At 44.9% G+C, this 12,531-nt stretch overlaps 1 protein-coding gene across 1 annotated transcript; it reads right to left on the reverse strand.

The window, feature by feature from the left end:
* Positions 1-800: 800 nt before the first annotated feature.
* On the reverse strand, positions 801-7,193 carry LOC121854858 (diuretic hormone receptor-like; the record flags this gene model as incomplete). Its single annotated transcript, XM_042349656.1, has 6 exons — positions 801-981; positions 1,265-1,432; positions 3,475-3,618; positions 3,805-3,866; positions 4,722-4,802; positions 7,086-7,193. Coding segments are annotated over 6 exons (734 nt in total), but the record flags the coding sequence as incomplete, so codon positions are not given.
* Between the last annotated feature and the right edge of the window lie 5,338 nt (positions 7,194-12,531).

The raw sequence follows: 12,531 nt of genomic DNA on the forward strand, positions 1-12,531 counted from the left end.
GACACCCTTCATACCACTATCATTAGTTTGCTTACAATACTGATGAATAATGGTGGGCAGCTAAAATAACTGTAGGATTTCCTGTTAATGAAGGCCATGTACAGGTCACGACGCTGTTTTCTGCACGTCTCCTGTATCTGGCAGGCAGAAAAAAATATGTCAGTAGTGCTGTGAGACGGACTTGAAACACACTGAGAATATGGGAGGAATTTTCCGCCTCAGGATGAAGTCTGTTTCGGAGGACTCGGGCAATTATCTTGCCAGCTACAGACAGCTGTGAGATCCCACGGTAGTTGCCACAGTTTGACCGTTCTCCCTTGTTCTTATAAATATTAACGGTAGAGGAGGCGTCTTTAAGAAGAGAGTGGAGACAGCTGGTAGGCAGAGGTCCTCCTGCTTTTTCATACCCTTGGTGGCATTCCACCAGGTCTAATGGCTTTGTTATTTTTCGTCTAACCAGATAGCAGTAACTATCTCATCACAGGATGGAGGGTAGTCGAAGTGGGACAATTCCGAGCGCCGAGGGACGTATTGAGTAGTCAGGACATCCGTGTTGGTGTTTCAGTTGAGCAAGGAATGGCTGTGCTCCTTCCAGCACTGAAGAATGCCCTCTTGGTCTTTAATTAGGGAGTTCCGGTCGTATGAGCAGAGGAGGGCCGCGCCAGGAGTAGTTGGGCCATAAACTGCCTTGGTGGAACTAAAAAATTCACACTGGTGTTGATCACATACAAACACACACACGCACACACACACACACACACACACACACACACACACACACACACACACACACACGCATGCACGCACACTTTACCTGGAACAATCAGTTTTAGGTCGAGGAGAACCATCTCGTCCATGTCTGACAGAGGCGTGTCTGGGGTCAGCCAATCCCCGCGCTGTCTTCCACCGCTCTATATGATGACGGATGCTGTTCTGCACCTCGCTGTTGAGGAAGCAGTAGAACAGCGCCACCCAGAATCCCTGTAGGAGGCACAGTAGAGGGAGATTTAGGAGCTACCACCAAGAGAGTTGCTATACCTGTGCTGTGTATCTAAACCTGCGTCGTACATTATGTCTGTATAGAATCAAGTCATGTTCTATAAAGCCATGTTCTATAAAGCCACGTCCTATAAAGCCACGTTCTATAAAGCCATGTTCTACAAAGCCACGTTCTATAAAGCCACGTTCTATAAAGCCACGTTCTATAAAGCCACGTTCTATAAAGCCACGTTCTATAAAGCCATGTAAGGAGTCGTTCACATACCTGGGTGGAGAGTAGGATGGCTCTCACGTGCTCCAGCTCCTGCGGCAGAGCTATGAGCAGCATGTATGTTAACCCCAGCAGAGGAATCAGTACCAACAGGGCCTTCGTCGCCTTTCTGTACCGCTGTGTCTCTACCGTATTGGCTGATCGTAACTTGGTGATGAGTACCTGGTGATGAGAGATGATTAGTGTAGTGCACCTGGTGACGAGGAGATGGGAGAGAGAGAGAGAGAGAGATGGGGGTTGGGGGGGGGGCATGGAACAATAATAAACACCACTACAGTTTTCGTATAAATTAGGTTCCAGACAGACAACTGGAAGAGCAATAAATAATAATAATAATAATAATAATAATAATAATAATAATAATAATAATAATAAGGCTTCACCGTCTCTCTCCCGTTCCCAGGAATGCTTTCGAATCCTCTTGGATATAAGACGGGAATTAACTTCTCTCAGCTCACGGGAAGAGATGGAGGAAAGAGACAATGACAGGACAAATGGAGAGACGCCAAGAGAGAGAGAGAGAGAGAGAGAGAGGTCTGGAAAATGGAGGGGAGCCAAGAATGAAAGAGAGAGTGAGAGAGAGAGAAAGAGTGTGTGTAGAGAGAGATATATGGAGGAGAGAGAGAAAAGCTGATTAAATGGAGAGAGAGAGAGAGAGAGAGAGAGAGAGAGAGAGAGAGAGAGAGAGAGCCAGAATGAATAAGCCAATAAAACAACAAGAGAAGAGGAAATAGTGTCAACTGACTTAAGAGAGAGAGAAGAGAATGACAGTGGAAGAAAGACGACTAAGAGATGACGCTTCCTTTCCTATGGTGTCATCAAGAGAGTTTTTCCGGGGAATGAATACACAATATGATTCCCCGCCATATTGTGTATAAAGACTATGATATGTTATAATGGCAGAGATATTGAGTGACTATATTGGTTTAAATTGGTCCAAAGTAGTTATCTGGTTGCTATGTTAAATTTCACTCTAAAATTAATGAAAATTCCTCAAGGGTGACAAGGTGACAAAGTTTTTTTTTCAATGTTATGTTATGTTATGTTATGTTACGTTATGTTACGTTATGTTATGTTATGTTATGTTAGGTTACGTTAGGTATCTTTATCCTCAGGTGAAATAAGCTACTGTCCAGGTGAACCCTTAAATACTGTCCAGGTGAACCCTTAAATACTGTCCAGGTGAACCTCTAACTACTGTCCAGGTGAACCTCTAACTATTGTCCAGGTGAACCTCTAACTATTGTCCAGGTGAACCTCTAACTACTGTCCAGGTGAATCTCTAAATACTGTCCAGGTGAACCCTTAAATACTGTCCAGGTGAACCTCTAACTACTGTCCAGGTGAACCCCTTAACTACTGTCCACGTGAATTTCTCAAGAGTGGCCAGGTGAATGACCTATAATTAAGCCATTGGTGGGCAGTTAATTAGGATGCCTCTATAATCAGCTCTAACTCCATCCTATGGCACCAATTAGAGGCAGTAATGACGCTACCTGCTCCCAAGTGCACTTTTAGGTCACATCATTTACAATTAGCTGCCCTTAAGCACTTCTTCAGGATACACCGGTTGTATATAAAGTAGCCACTATTTGTTACTTATAAACTTACATAGAGAATGAAGAGATACCAAACTGGGTACTTAAAAAAACATAGTTCTAAATGCCAAACACTTATAAACTTTCAAGACCAGAATATAAACACTTACAAGACGAAAAAAAGTGTATGTGTATAATCTTTGTAAAGTGGCACTTATTAACACAAGGATAAATACATATAAAGTATTTAAGTAGGGAAATATAAAAAAATACATGTAATTACTTAAAAGCCAGATAAGTAGGTATTTCTGAACGTGAAAATAATAGTGTGTGTATAATATAAACCAAGACAGTAAAGGGGTTAAATATTTTAAGTAGTTCCTACGTTGATAATTAAAAACCATTAACTATAGATACTTATAAACCGTAATATTAAACCACTTAAAAACCAACAATGATATTATATACAAGACAACAATACACTTCCCCCAAAATAACAAATTTATAAAAAATAAATAAATAAATAAATAAACCTTAGATTCCGACAACATAAAAAAGTACTTAAGAGGTGAGGTGTAGCAGGCGGACTTAAATTAATTACCTAGAGAAAGTAGAACAAAACGTAACGTAAAGAAAGTACTTGGGAGATATAATAGAGGTACTTACCCACATTATACGTGTGAGGAATATGAGGTTGGTGGACAGTAGAAAGAGGACGGGTATTTTCTGTATCCAGTCTACAGTACTGTCGGGCATCAGGGGACAGTTCCTTACCAGTCCCTCTAATTCATGTCCTTCCATACCCGCAGGCTGTAAGAGAGGGAGAGATGAGAGAAAGTGAGAGAGAAGTGAGAGAGAGAAAGGTAGAGATGAGTATCTATCTATCTATCTATCTATCTATCAACAATCTCTCCTTCCTTCAACCATCTTTCACTCCCTTTATCACTATTTATCTCTTTTCTTTAGTCTTCGTTCGTTTCTCACTATTATACTCACATGGGTTGTGGCAAGTTGTGATTTAAGGATAACCCAACTGATGATTATAGGAACTGGAACACCTGCAAGAAGGAAATACACATCTGTATTAGGTATGAGTCAAACAGGTGTTAAGCAAGAAATAAACACTTATATTAAACTCGATTTAAACAAGTGTGAAAAGATTTAATTATCGGCTGGAAACATTTGTGCATGCAGCTGGGGGGGGGGGGGTCTTGTTCCTCCCACCCCTTGTGTTGCTTGGTCCAGTACAGTACAGCTACATCTAACCGCTCCGCCTCCTGCTTACGCGTCATTAAGAGTTATAACCCGGCGTTCACTGTCTCACTTTGGATAATCGAAACCAATGGTATTTTAATTATGAAGGGGGGTATTTTGCAGGGAGGGAGTATTTCCTCTACAAGTGTGTGTGTGTTAGAATCTTTACACAGGGAAAGGCATAATATCTATTTGGTGTAAAATGTGGATAAAGTCTTTACTGTAACATATCAGCCGTCTTACCATCAGCAATATAGCTTTGACCTGCCCAACACGGTTCTGTTTCCTTACAGTCCGGTATATAGTATACAGTATGTGTGGCCATCTGTCTGGCCACACACTTCACTTTTAGTGTGGACCAGTCTGCTCACTCCCGAATAGTTAACTACCGTATACTTTACATTAATATTGACTGGATAATGTGGTCACCCAGTTAGTACGGATGATCAGTAAACCCCGTATAGTCGTATACGTTATAATATAATGTTTCAATCCACATTGTATATTATGAATGTAAAAAATGTGTACACCAAATCCACTACACATTATGAATAAGTTTTCTAGCCTGTAAAGTTCCTTAGTATTTCTTAAGAGCAACTCCTCCCTAAAGTGGCTTCTACTGTATATACTGTACAAGAGAAAGGAAGCCAATAACTTACCCCAGCCGATCAGTGTGTAGACTCGTAGCTTTATGTTCTCCACAGAGAACGTCTTCACCACCAGCATGTAAAGGTAGAAACCTGGTGACGAGAACATCATAATTACTTGTTAGGCTAATTTATTTATACTCTCATAATTGTACCTGCATTTGTACTCGTACCTGAAGTCTTACTTCTAAATACTTTGAATATGAATTTGACATCGAATTAAAAATATTTTGTAAATAATGGAAATAACAAACATTCCACCATCCCCGTTTTTTCAGTCGTTCGGGAGCTAAGTGAACACGTTCGGGAGGTAGCTGCCACACCTTTCCGAGTCCTCTCACACCAGTCGTCAGGATCATTGATGCGTACGACTTGGTCGTGTGAAGACTAAGACAACGATAAACAATACAGTATGTTCTGGCTACACCTCACCTACACTCCCTCCGTCGAGGTGCTAACAGACTCGTGAACTAGTTTTTTCGGTTCAGCTAAGGATACGAGGACGACTCTATTAATGCAGCCCCCACGTCATTTTAGCAGCCCTGTTTTATGTTACAGCTCAAGTGAGTTTGTTAGATGTGCTTCCATATCTCCAGTTTAAGGTTAAGAATGGTTTACAAGCGCTTGAAAATACAGATTTGTAACGTAATGTAAAAGAAATGTTAGATATATCAGATCACCTGAAGATTAGCCACAAATATTTTTCGCCTGAAGATTGAACACACTAATCCTACCTAGGAGTGGGGTAGGTTAGGTTATGTTGTGTCAGGGTGGAGTTAAGGTGATTATTCTTAAGGTAATACTAGATGGGGATAATGTCCAGGTGATCAGATATCTCTTTACATTTCCACTTAAGAGGGAAACTTTATGAAAATCTGAGTTCTGGTTCCTGGCTGTCAGTAATTTTGATGAAATTTTCCAACCAGTAAAATGGAGTACGTGTAGTGTCACTCAGCTCCCCACAGTCTGTCACCACCACAACAAATGTCACTCAGCACACCCAGAGTCTGTCACCATCACAACAAGTGTCACTCAGCTTCCCACAGTCTGTCACCATCACAACAAGTGTCCTCAGCACCCACAGTCTGTCACCACCACACAGCAAGTGTCCGCTCAGCTCACCCCACAGTCTGTCACCACCACAACAAGTGTCGCTCAGGCTCACCCACAGTCTGTCACCATCACAACAAGTGTCCACTCAGCTTCCTGATCTGTCACCACCACAACAAGTGTCGCTCAGCTCACCCACAGTCTATCACCATCACAACAAGTGTCACTCAGCTTCCCACAGTCTGTCACCATCACAACAAGTGTCCGCTCCAGCTCACCCACAGTCTGTCACCACCACAACAAAGTGTCCCTCAGCTCTCACCTGATCTGTCACCCACCACAACAGAGTGTCACTCAGCTTCCCACAGTCACTCCCACCCACCACAACAGGGTATGTCAAGCTCACCACAGTCTGTCACCACCACACAACAAGTGTCCCGCTCAGCTCACCCCACAGTCTGTCACCACACCACAATCAGTCACCCAGCTCCTCACAGTGTCACCCACCACAACAAAGTGTCACTCAAGCTCACCCCTGATCTGTCACCACCACAACGGTGTCACTCAGCTTCCCACAGTCTGTCACCACCACAACAAGTGTCACTCAGCTCACCCACAGTCTGTCACCATCACAACAAGTGTCACCCAGCTCCCCACAGTCTGTCACCACCACAATCAGTGTCACTCAGCACACCCAGAGTCTGTCACCATCACAACAAGTGTCACCCAGCTCCCCACAGTCTGTCACCACCACAACAAGTGTCACTCAGCTCCCCACAGTCTGTCACTACCACAACAAGAACACTAATTGATATTTTGGCCATAATGACACACGTTTACAGCTCCACCTGGTCTGGTCACTGTATGAGTAACACCCAATTACCACCTGACAAGCACATTCTTCCTCATCACTTATTACTTATTGGGAAACTCTGACTTTAGGAAATTAGTCAAGTTTTCTCGAAGTTGAGTTGTATGTTTTGGGAGATATGGCTAATTTAATTTTTCCCAAGTTGTTTACGAGTTAAATGATGATTCTAGAATGTGTTAATACAATTTGGTCCATACACTTGTGATACAGTTGAGTAATAGTTGGATTAATGGTTGTTGTGGTTCCTCCAACAGTGCCTCTCTCTACTGTAGTCGTATTATCTCCTCGAGTGTTAATCTTTCGTGTTCTTATCTCCTTGTGTCTGAATATCTATGTGTTTTACTCACTAATATTACTGTATTTCTTTTCCTTGTCACGAATTACCAAGGATACTAGAAACATTAATAATATTTTCTTCACGAACGTCAACACAAAGTCGATTATACAAGACGTACCTTCCACGAACATCCACATGAAGTTGGTGAGTGTGAAGTAGTTGAGAGCCACGAAGAATGAACAGCCCACACTCACGTTAACCAGTGTCTGGAAGAGGAAGAGAACAACTGTGGTGAGAGATGACAGCTGTGAAAGTCCTCTGGGTGTGTGAGGAGGAGCAGCTCAAAGAAATGTTGGGGAAAGATGTTGGTGGGAATGTAGGATCATAAATCTCAGGAGAAAGAAATGAGGAGACTGAACACCATAAAGGGGGGGGGGGTGTATGTGGTGAGGATAACACTATATTACCACCATACACTACACCATTACTAATACTACCCTATGTGCATTTAAGTTAATATGATAGTTTCATTTGCGGTGATATTCAGAATTACAATAAAAGTTCGTTTCTTTCAGAGAAGAAGTAGAAAATCTATCAGATATGAGAGAGAGCGAGAGAGTTGTGCAAATAAGGTGTACATATTGTTGATCCGTCACCCCTAGCATCCCTTTCCCTTCTCCTGTCCTGGGTGGAAGAGTTCAGGTAGACGGAACGGGAAGACATAAATACATTAGCTTATCGATGGTGAAATATGGCCCCAGTAGCCTTGAGAGCCACGGGTGTTGATGTGTGCAGTGACGGACTGGCTCCAGAAATCAAAACCCGGGAAAAAATTCGCTAATGTTCCAAATATTTCTGCCCAAAACAATCTCCTCAAAGTTGGATCACCTACAGAATTGTCCCACAAATTACTCACCTGAAGATTGGCCCGCCTACCACCAGGTTATCCTAACTTTAACCACCTTAACACGGAAGACTACATAATAAGGTTATTAAAGTAGGATGGTTAATGTTTGACCTTTATTTGTCAATGTAAAGAAGGACATCAGAATGAACCCATGAGGCATTTACGGGTTTTGTGCTTTGCTGAAGTGTGTACAGTAGAGTAACTTGTGGGACACCATCTTCAGCTGACGGTGAACCTCTGTGAAGGCAGTGGTAGTAGTGGAGGAAGTGGTAGTAGTGGAGGTAGTGGTAGTAGTGGAGGTTAGTGGTAGTGGAGGAAGTGGTAGTAGTGGAGGTAGTGGTAGTAGTGGAGGTTAGTGGTAGTGGAGGTAGTATTAGTAGTGGAGTAGTGGTAGTAGTGGAGGTAGTGAGAAGTAGTAGTGGAGTAGTGGTAGTAGTGGAAGTAGTGGTAGTAGTGGAGGTGGTGGTAGTAATTGGAGGTAGTAGTAGTAGTAGTAGTAGTAGTAGTAGTAGTAGTAGTAGTACCAGTAGGTAGTAGGCGGCCAGCGCGGCGTGGGTGTCGTGGACCGTCCCTCCTGATCTAAAGTGTTATTGGTGGGGACATACTCGTTGTGTGGGAGCGGGAATTTGACAATGTGTCCGTGAATATCGGATGTCACCCTAAGCATTGCCACCCAAGGTTTCTTCTCATCCCTTACGGCATAAATTGTAAATATTCCGTGTGTTCACCGGCGTTCACCAAGTGAGTGGTGACCTGTGCTGGGTCAGTGGTAGGATAATGAGAAGGCTCGGCGCCAAGGTCAGTGTCGTTAGGCCTACTGTGACAGGGGTGGTCCCGAGACTATCGCCCCTATGGGGCCGAGAGTGCTGCCCATGCGGTCGCCCCCACCCCCCCCCCACCATAGTAACGGACTCTTAATGTAGGGTCTCGACGAACCTAGTGAGTATACATAACTGATATTACACCAGTGAGACCATATAAATAGTGGTTATTTGTGCCAAGGAAATATAAACTAGTGCCTGGTGTGACAAACTCTTGTCCATAGTGTATCATTCTGATGTATGGATGGTCGCTATTAGGGGGGGTAGCCTACACACCCACGCGCGCACGTATGCCCCTACTACCTGGACAAGGCAGTCCAGCCTGTCACCTCTCCGCCCTTCCCGCATAAGAACCAGTATAATCTTGTGCCTGGGACTAAATCAGATGTCCGGAGGCGGACGTTACCGTCGCCCAAGGTGCTGGTCACTATGCCTGGTAACATTCCTTGCTGCGTCTGTGCTAGCCCGAACCAAAACTGCACAAATTGTGTTTGTGCGAGAAACAGCCGACCATGTGTGGATTGCAGGAAGTTAGATCAGTGTCGGAACCCACGTCGCAGGGAGCCGACACAGGCGGCCACAGTGGATATCGCCGGGACCCAACTACCCGATGATATCCGAAATGATAGCAGTGAGTCTACTCAACCCGATAATGTAGTACTAATAAATGCTGCTCCCTCAGTAGCAGGTGTCCACGAGGAGAATGAGAGACAGCCGCCTCAGTGGAATGGCATGTCGATGGAAAATGCAGGCGTATGGGTCAAAGAAACCTACTCAGAAATTGTCAAGTGGTCGCCCGCTAACTTATTTGAACCACCCAAGGGTGCGGCCACCAAAGAAATGATTCGGGAGATGACTCACTTCATGACTGATTACACTCAGGACCGCTTCCTCGCCCCCCTAGCTCTTCAAATACTGGCAATAATACCACATCTATTTTGTCAGAGGACACACACAAAGGCTAAGCACAAAGAAAATGTGGCAGCAATGAAGAGAAGGTTGACAATGTGGCAGACTGGGGCCCTAGATGATCTCCTATGTGAAGCAAGAACACTGCAGGAGAGACTAAAATTTACGGGTGACGGAAAGCAAAACACCGATGACGTGGCAAGAAAATTTGGAAACAAAATGCGTGTGGGAAAAGTGTCTCTCGCGGTAAGATCTCTCACACATGAATCCTCCGGTGGAGTGATGCCAATAAACAGAGCGACATTAAAATTATTGAAAGAGAAACATCCCCCTGCAAGCGAAGACGAAGGCATCAGGCTCCAGGGTGCCTATATCCCACCAAATGTTGTCCTGTTCGAGAAAATAACAGGAGAGATGGTGTGGAAAAAGGCACTGAAGACCCGAGGAGGAGCCGGCCCTTCAGGTCTGGATGCAAACGGTTGGAGAGTCATCCTCAGCACAAACAAGTTTGGCCCTGTAGCAAGCGATCTCTGCACTGCCATTGCCACCCTTGCAAGAAAGCTTGCATCCTCTTGCTGCCATCACCTCCAGGCTCTGACGGCCTGCCGCCTTATCCCTCTGGAAAAGAAACCAGGATGTAGACCTATAGGGGTGGGGGAAGTGCTGAGGCGGATCATCGGAAAGTGTATAATGGAGGTGGTAAAGGATGATGTCAGGGCAGCAGCAGGGAACCTACAAGTGTGTGCTGGCCACCAGGCTGGTGGGGAGGCGGCCATTCACGCCATGAGATTGATATTTGAGCAGCGTGATTGTGAGGCCGTTCTCCTGGTGGATGCTTCAAACGCATTCAACATACTTAACCGCAAGGCGGCACTGCAAAACATCAAGATCAAGTGTCCTAGCTTTGCGATGTATGTTGAAAATTCGTATAGGAATCCTTCAGACCTCTACGTAGTAAACAACAAGGCTCTACGAGGTGATACCATCCTACAGTCGACCGAGGGAACAACACAGGGGGACCCCGTTGCAATGGCAATGTATGCAATAGGCCTATCAGTGCTCCAACAAGAAATAAAGTATGAAACAACTGGGGTCAAACAAGTGGCATATGCTGATGACCTCACAGGAGCAGGAAAAGTGGAGGACATCAAAAAGTGGTGGGACCTAGTAACATCGCGAGGTCCACAAATAGGGTACCACCCAAACGCCAGCAAATCCTTCCTCATCGTGAAGCCAGATCATTATGATCGGGCTGTGGAGGTTTTCGGCGAAAGTGAGGTCAAAATAACTAAGGACGGCCAAAGACATCTAGGCGCAGTAATTGGCACTACGGACTTCAAGACCCAGTACGTAGGGGGAAAGGTGAACGAATGGGTTAGCGAAATCCATGCTCTATCGGAGATTGCTAACACAGAGCCACATGCGGCCTTTGCAGCATTCACACATGGAGTCAAGCATCGTTGGAACTACCTGATGCATACCATCCCTGAGATCGGACCCCTCCTCCACCCTTTGGAAGAAGCAATCAGTGTCAAGTTCATTCCCAAACTAGTGAAACACCCCGACTTAACCCTAGCAGAAAGAACACTTCTTGCACTTCCACCAAGACTGGGAGGGATGGGACTAACTAATCCAGAGGAGATTGCTGACTCTGAACATCAAAATTCACTTAAGCTCACGGCAGCCCTCACTGACCACATAATGGCCCAGAATGCAAAAGCAGGGGGAAGTGGACACCAGCGAAGTTAATAAGATCCGTGGGTCCATTACAACAGATCGGCAGCACTGCCAAAATGACATGTTGCCGCCAACTATTGCGGGTTCCAGAAAATTTATTAAAAAAAGTAGCTATAAGCGCGGGAGGTGGGCACCTCGAACTGGTTAACTACGTTGCAAATAAGGGCAAAATGGTTTCAGCCGTAACAAACAAAAATTTACAGATGCCATTGCTCCTAAGGTACGGTTGGCCAGTAGATGGTTTGCCCTCCCAATGCGTGTGTGGCTATTCCTATGATAGCGATCACGCCATGGTTTGCAAGAAGGGGGGCTTCATATGCATGAGGCATGACGAGGTAAGGGATCTCACAGCAAATATGTTGAAGGAAACCTGCCGGGACGTCATGGTAGAACCGACCCTCCTTCCACTGGATGGCGAGATCCTCCAACACAGGACTTCAAACACATCTAACGAAGCCCGTGTGGACGTCAGTGCTCGAGGATTCTGGACGCGGGGACAGCGAGCTTTCTTCGACATCAGGATTTTTGATCCCATGGCCGCTTGTCACCGTAACCTAGCTCTCGATGCTGCACATAGGAGGAACGAGAACGACAAGAGACGGGCATATGGGGAGAGAATTCAAAATGTTGATCAAGGCAGCTTCACTCCTCTAGTGTTCACAACCTCTGGTGGGATGGGCCCAAGTGCAAGATGTTTCTACGCCAGACTCGCGGAGTTGATCTCCGAACAGAAGCAGCAGCCCAGAAGTTATGTTACAGCCTGGATGAGATGTCGACTGTCCTTCTCTCTCCTTCGGTCAGCTTTGCTCTGCCTCAGGGGAACGAGAGCTTCTGCCCCTACTCCGACAACTGCTGCAGATATTGACTATGAGGCTACAGTCACTGAATGCCGCATAGATCTGCGGCTCAACTAGTTTAACACAGATAGGATAGCTTCTTATGTATTAGGATATTTAATATTAAGGTAAATAAATGGTGGCGAAGGTGTGGCTATTAGGGGAGGCTGGAGGCCATTTAAAAAAAAAAGAAAAAAAAAGTAGTAGTAACAGTGGTAGTAGTGGAGGTTAGTGGTAGTGGAGGTAGTGGTAGTAGTGGAGGTTAGTGGTAGTAGTGGAGGTAGTGGTAGTGAAGGCAGTGGTAGTAGTGGAGGTAGTGGTAGTAGTGAAGGCAGTGGTAGTAGTGGAGGTAGTGGTAGTAGTGAAGGCAGTGGTAGTAGTGGAGGTAGTGGTAGTGAAGGCAGTGGTAGTAGT

This window comes from Homarus americanus, unplaced genomic scaffold (assembly GCF_018991925.1).
Source record: "Homarus americanus isolate GMGI-L3 unplaced genomic scaffold, GMGI_Hamer_2.0 scaffold38830, whole genome shotgun sequence".
Taxonomy (NCBI): domain Eukaryota; kingdom Metazoa; phylum Arthropoda; class Malacostraca; order Decapoda; family Nephropidae; genus Homarus; species Homarus americanus.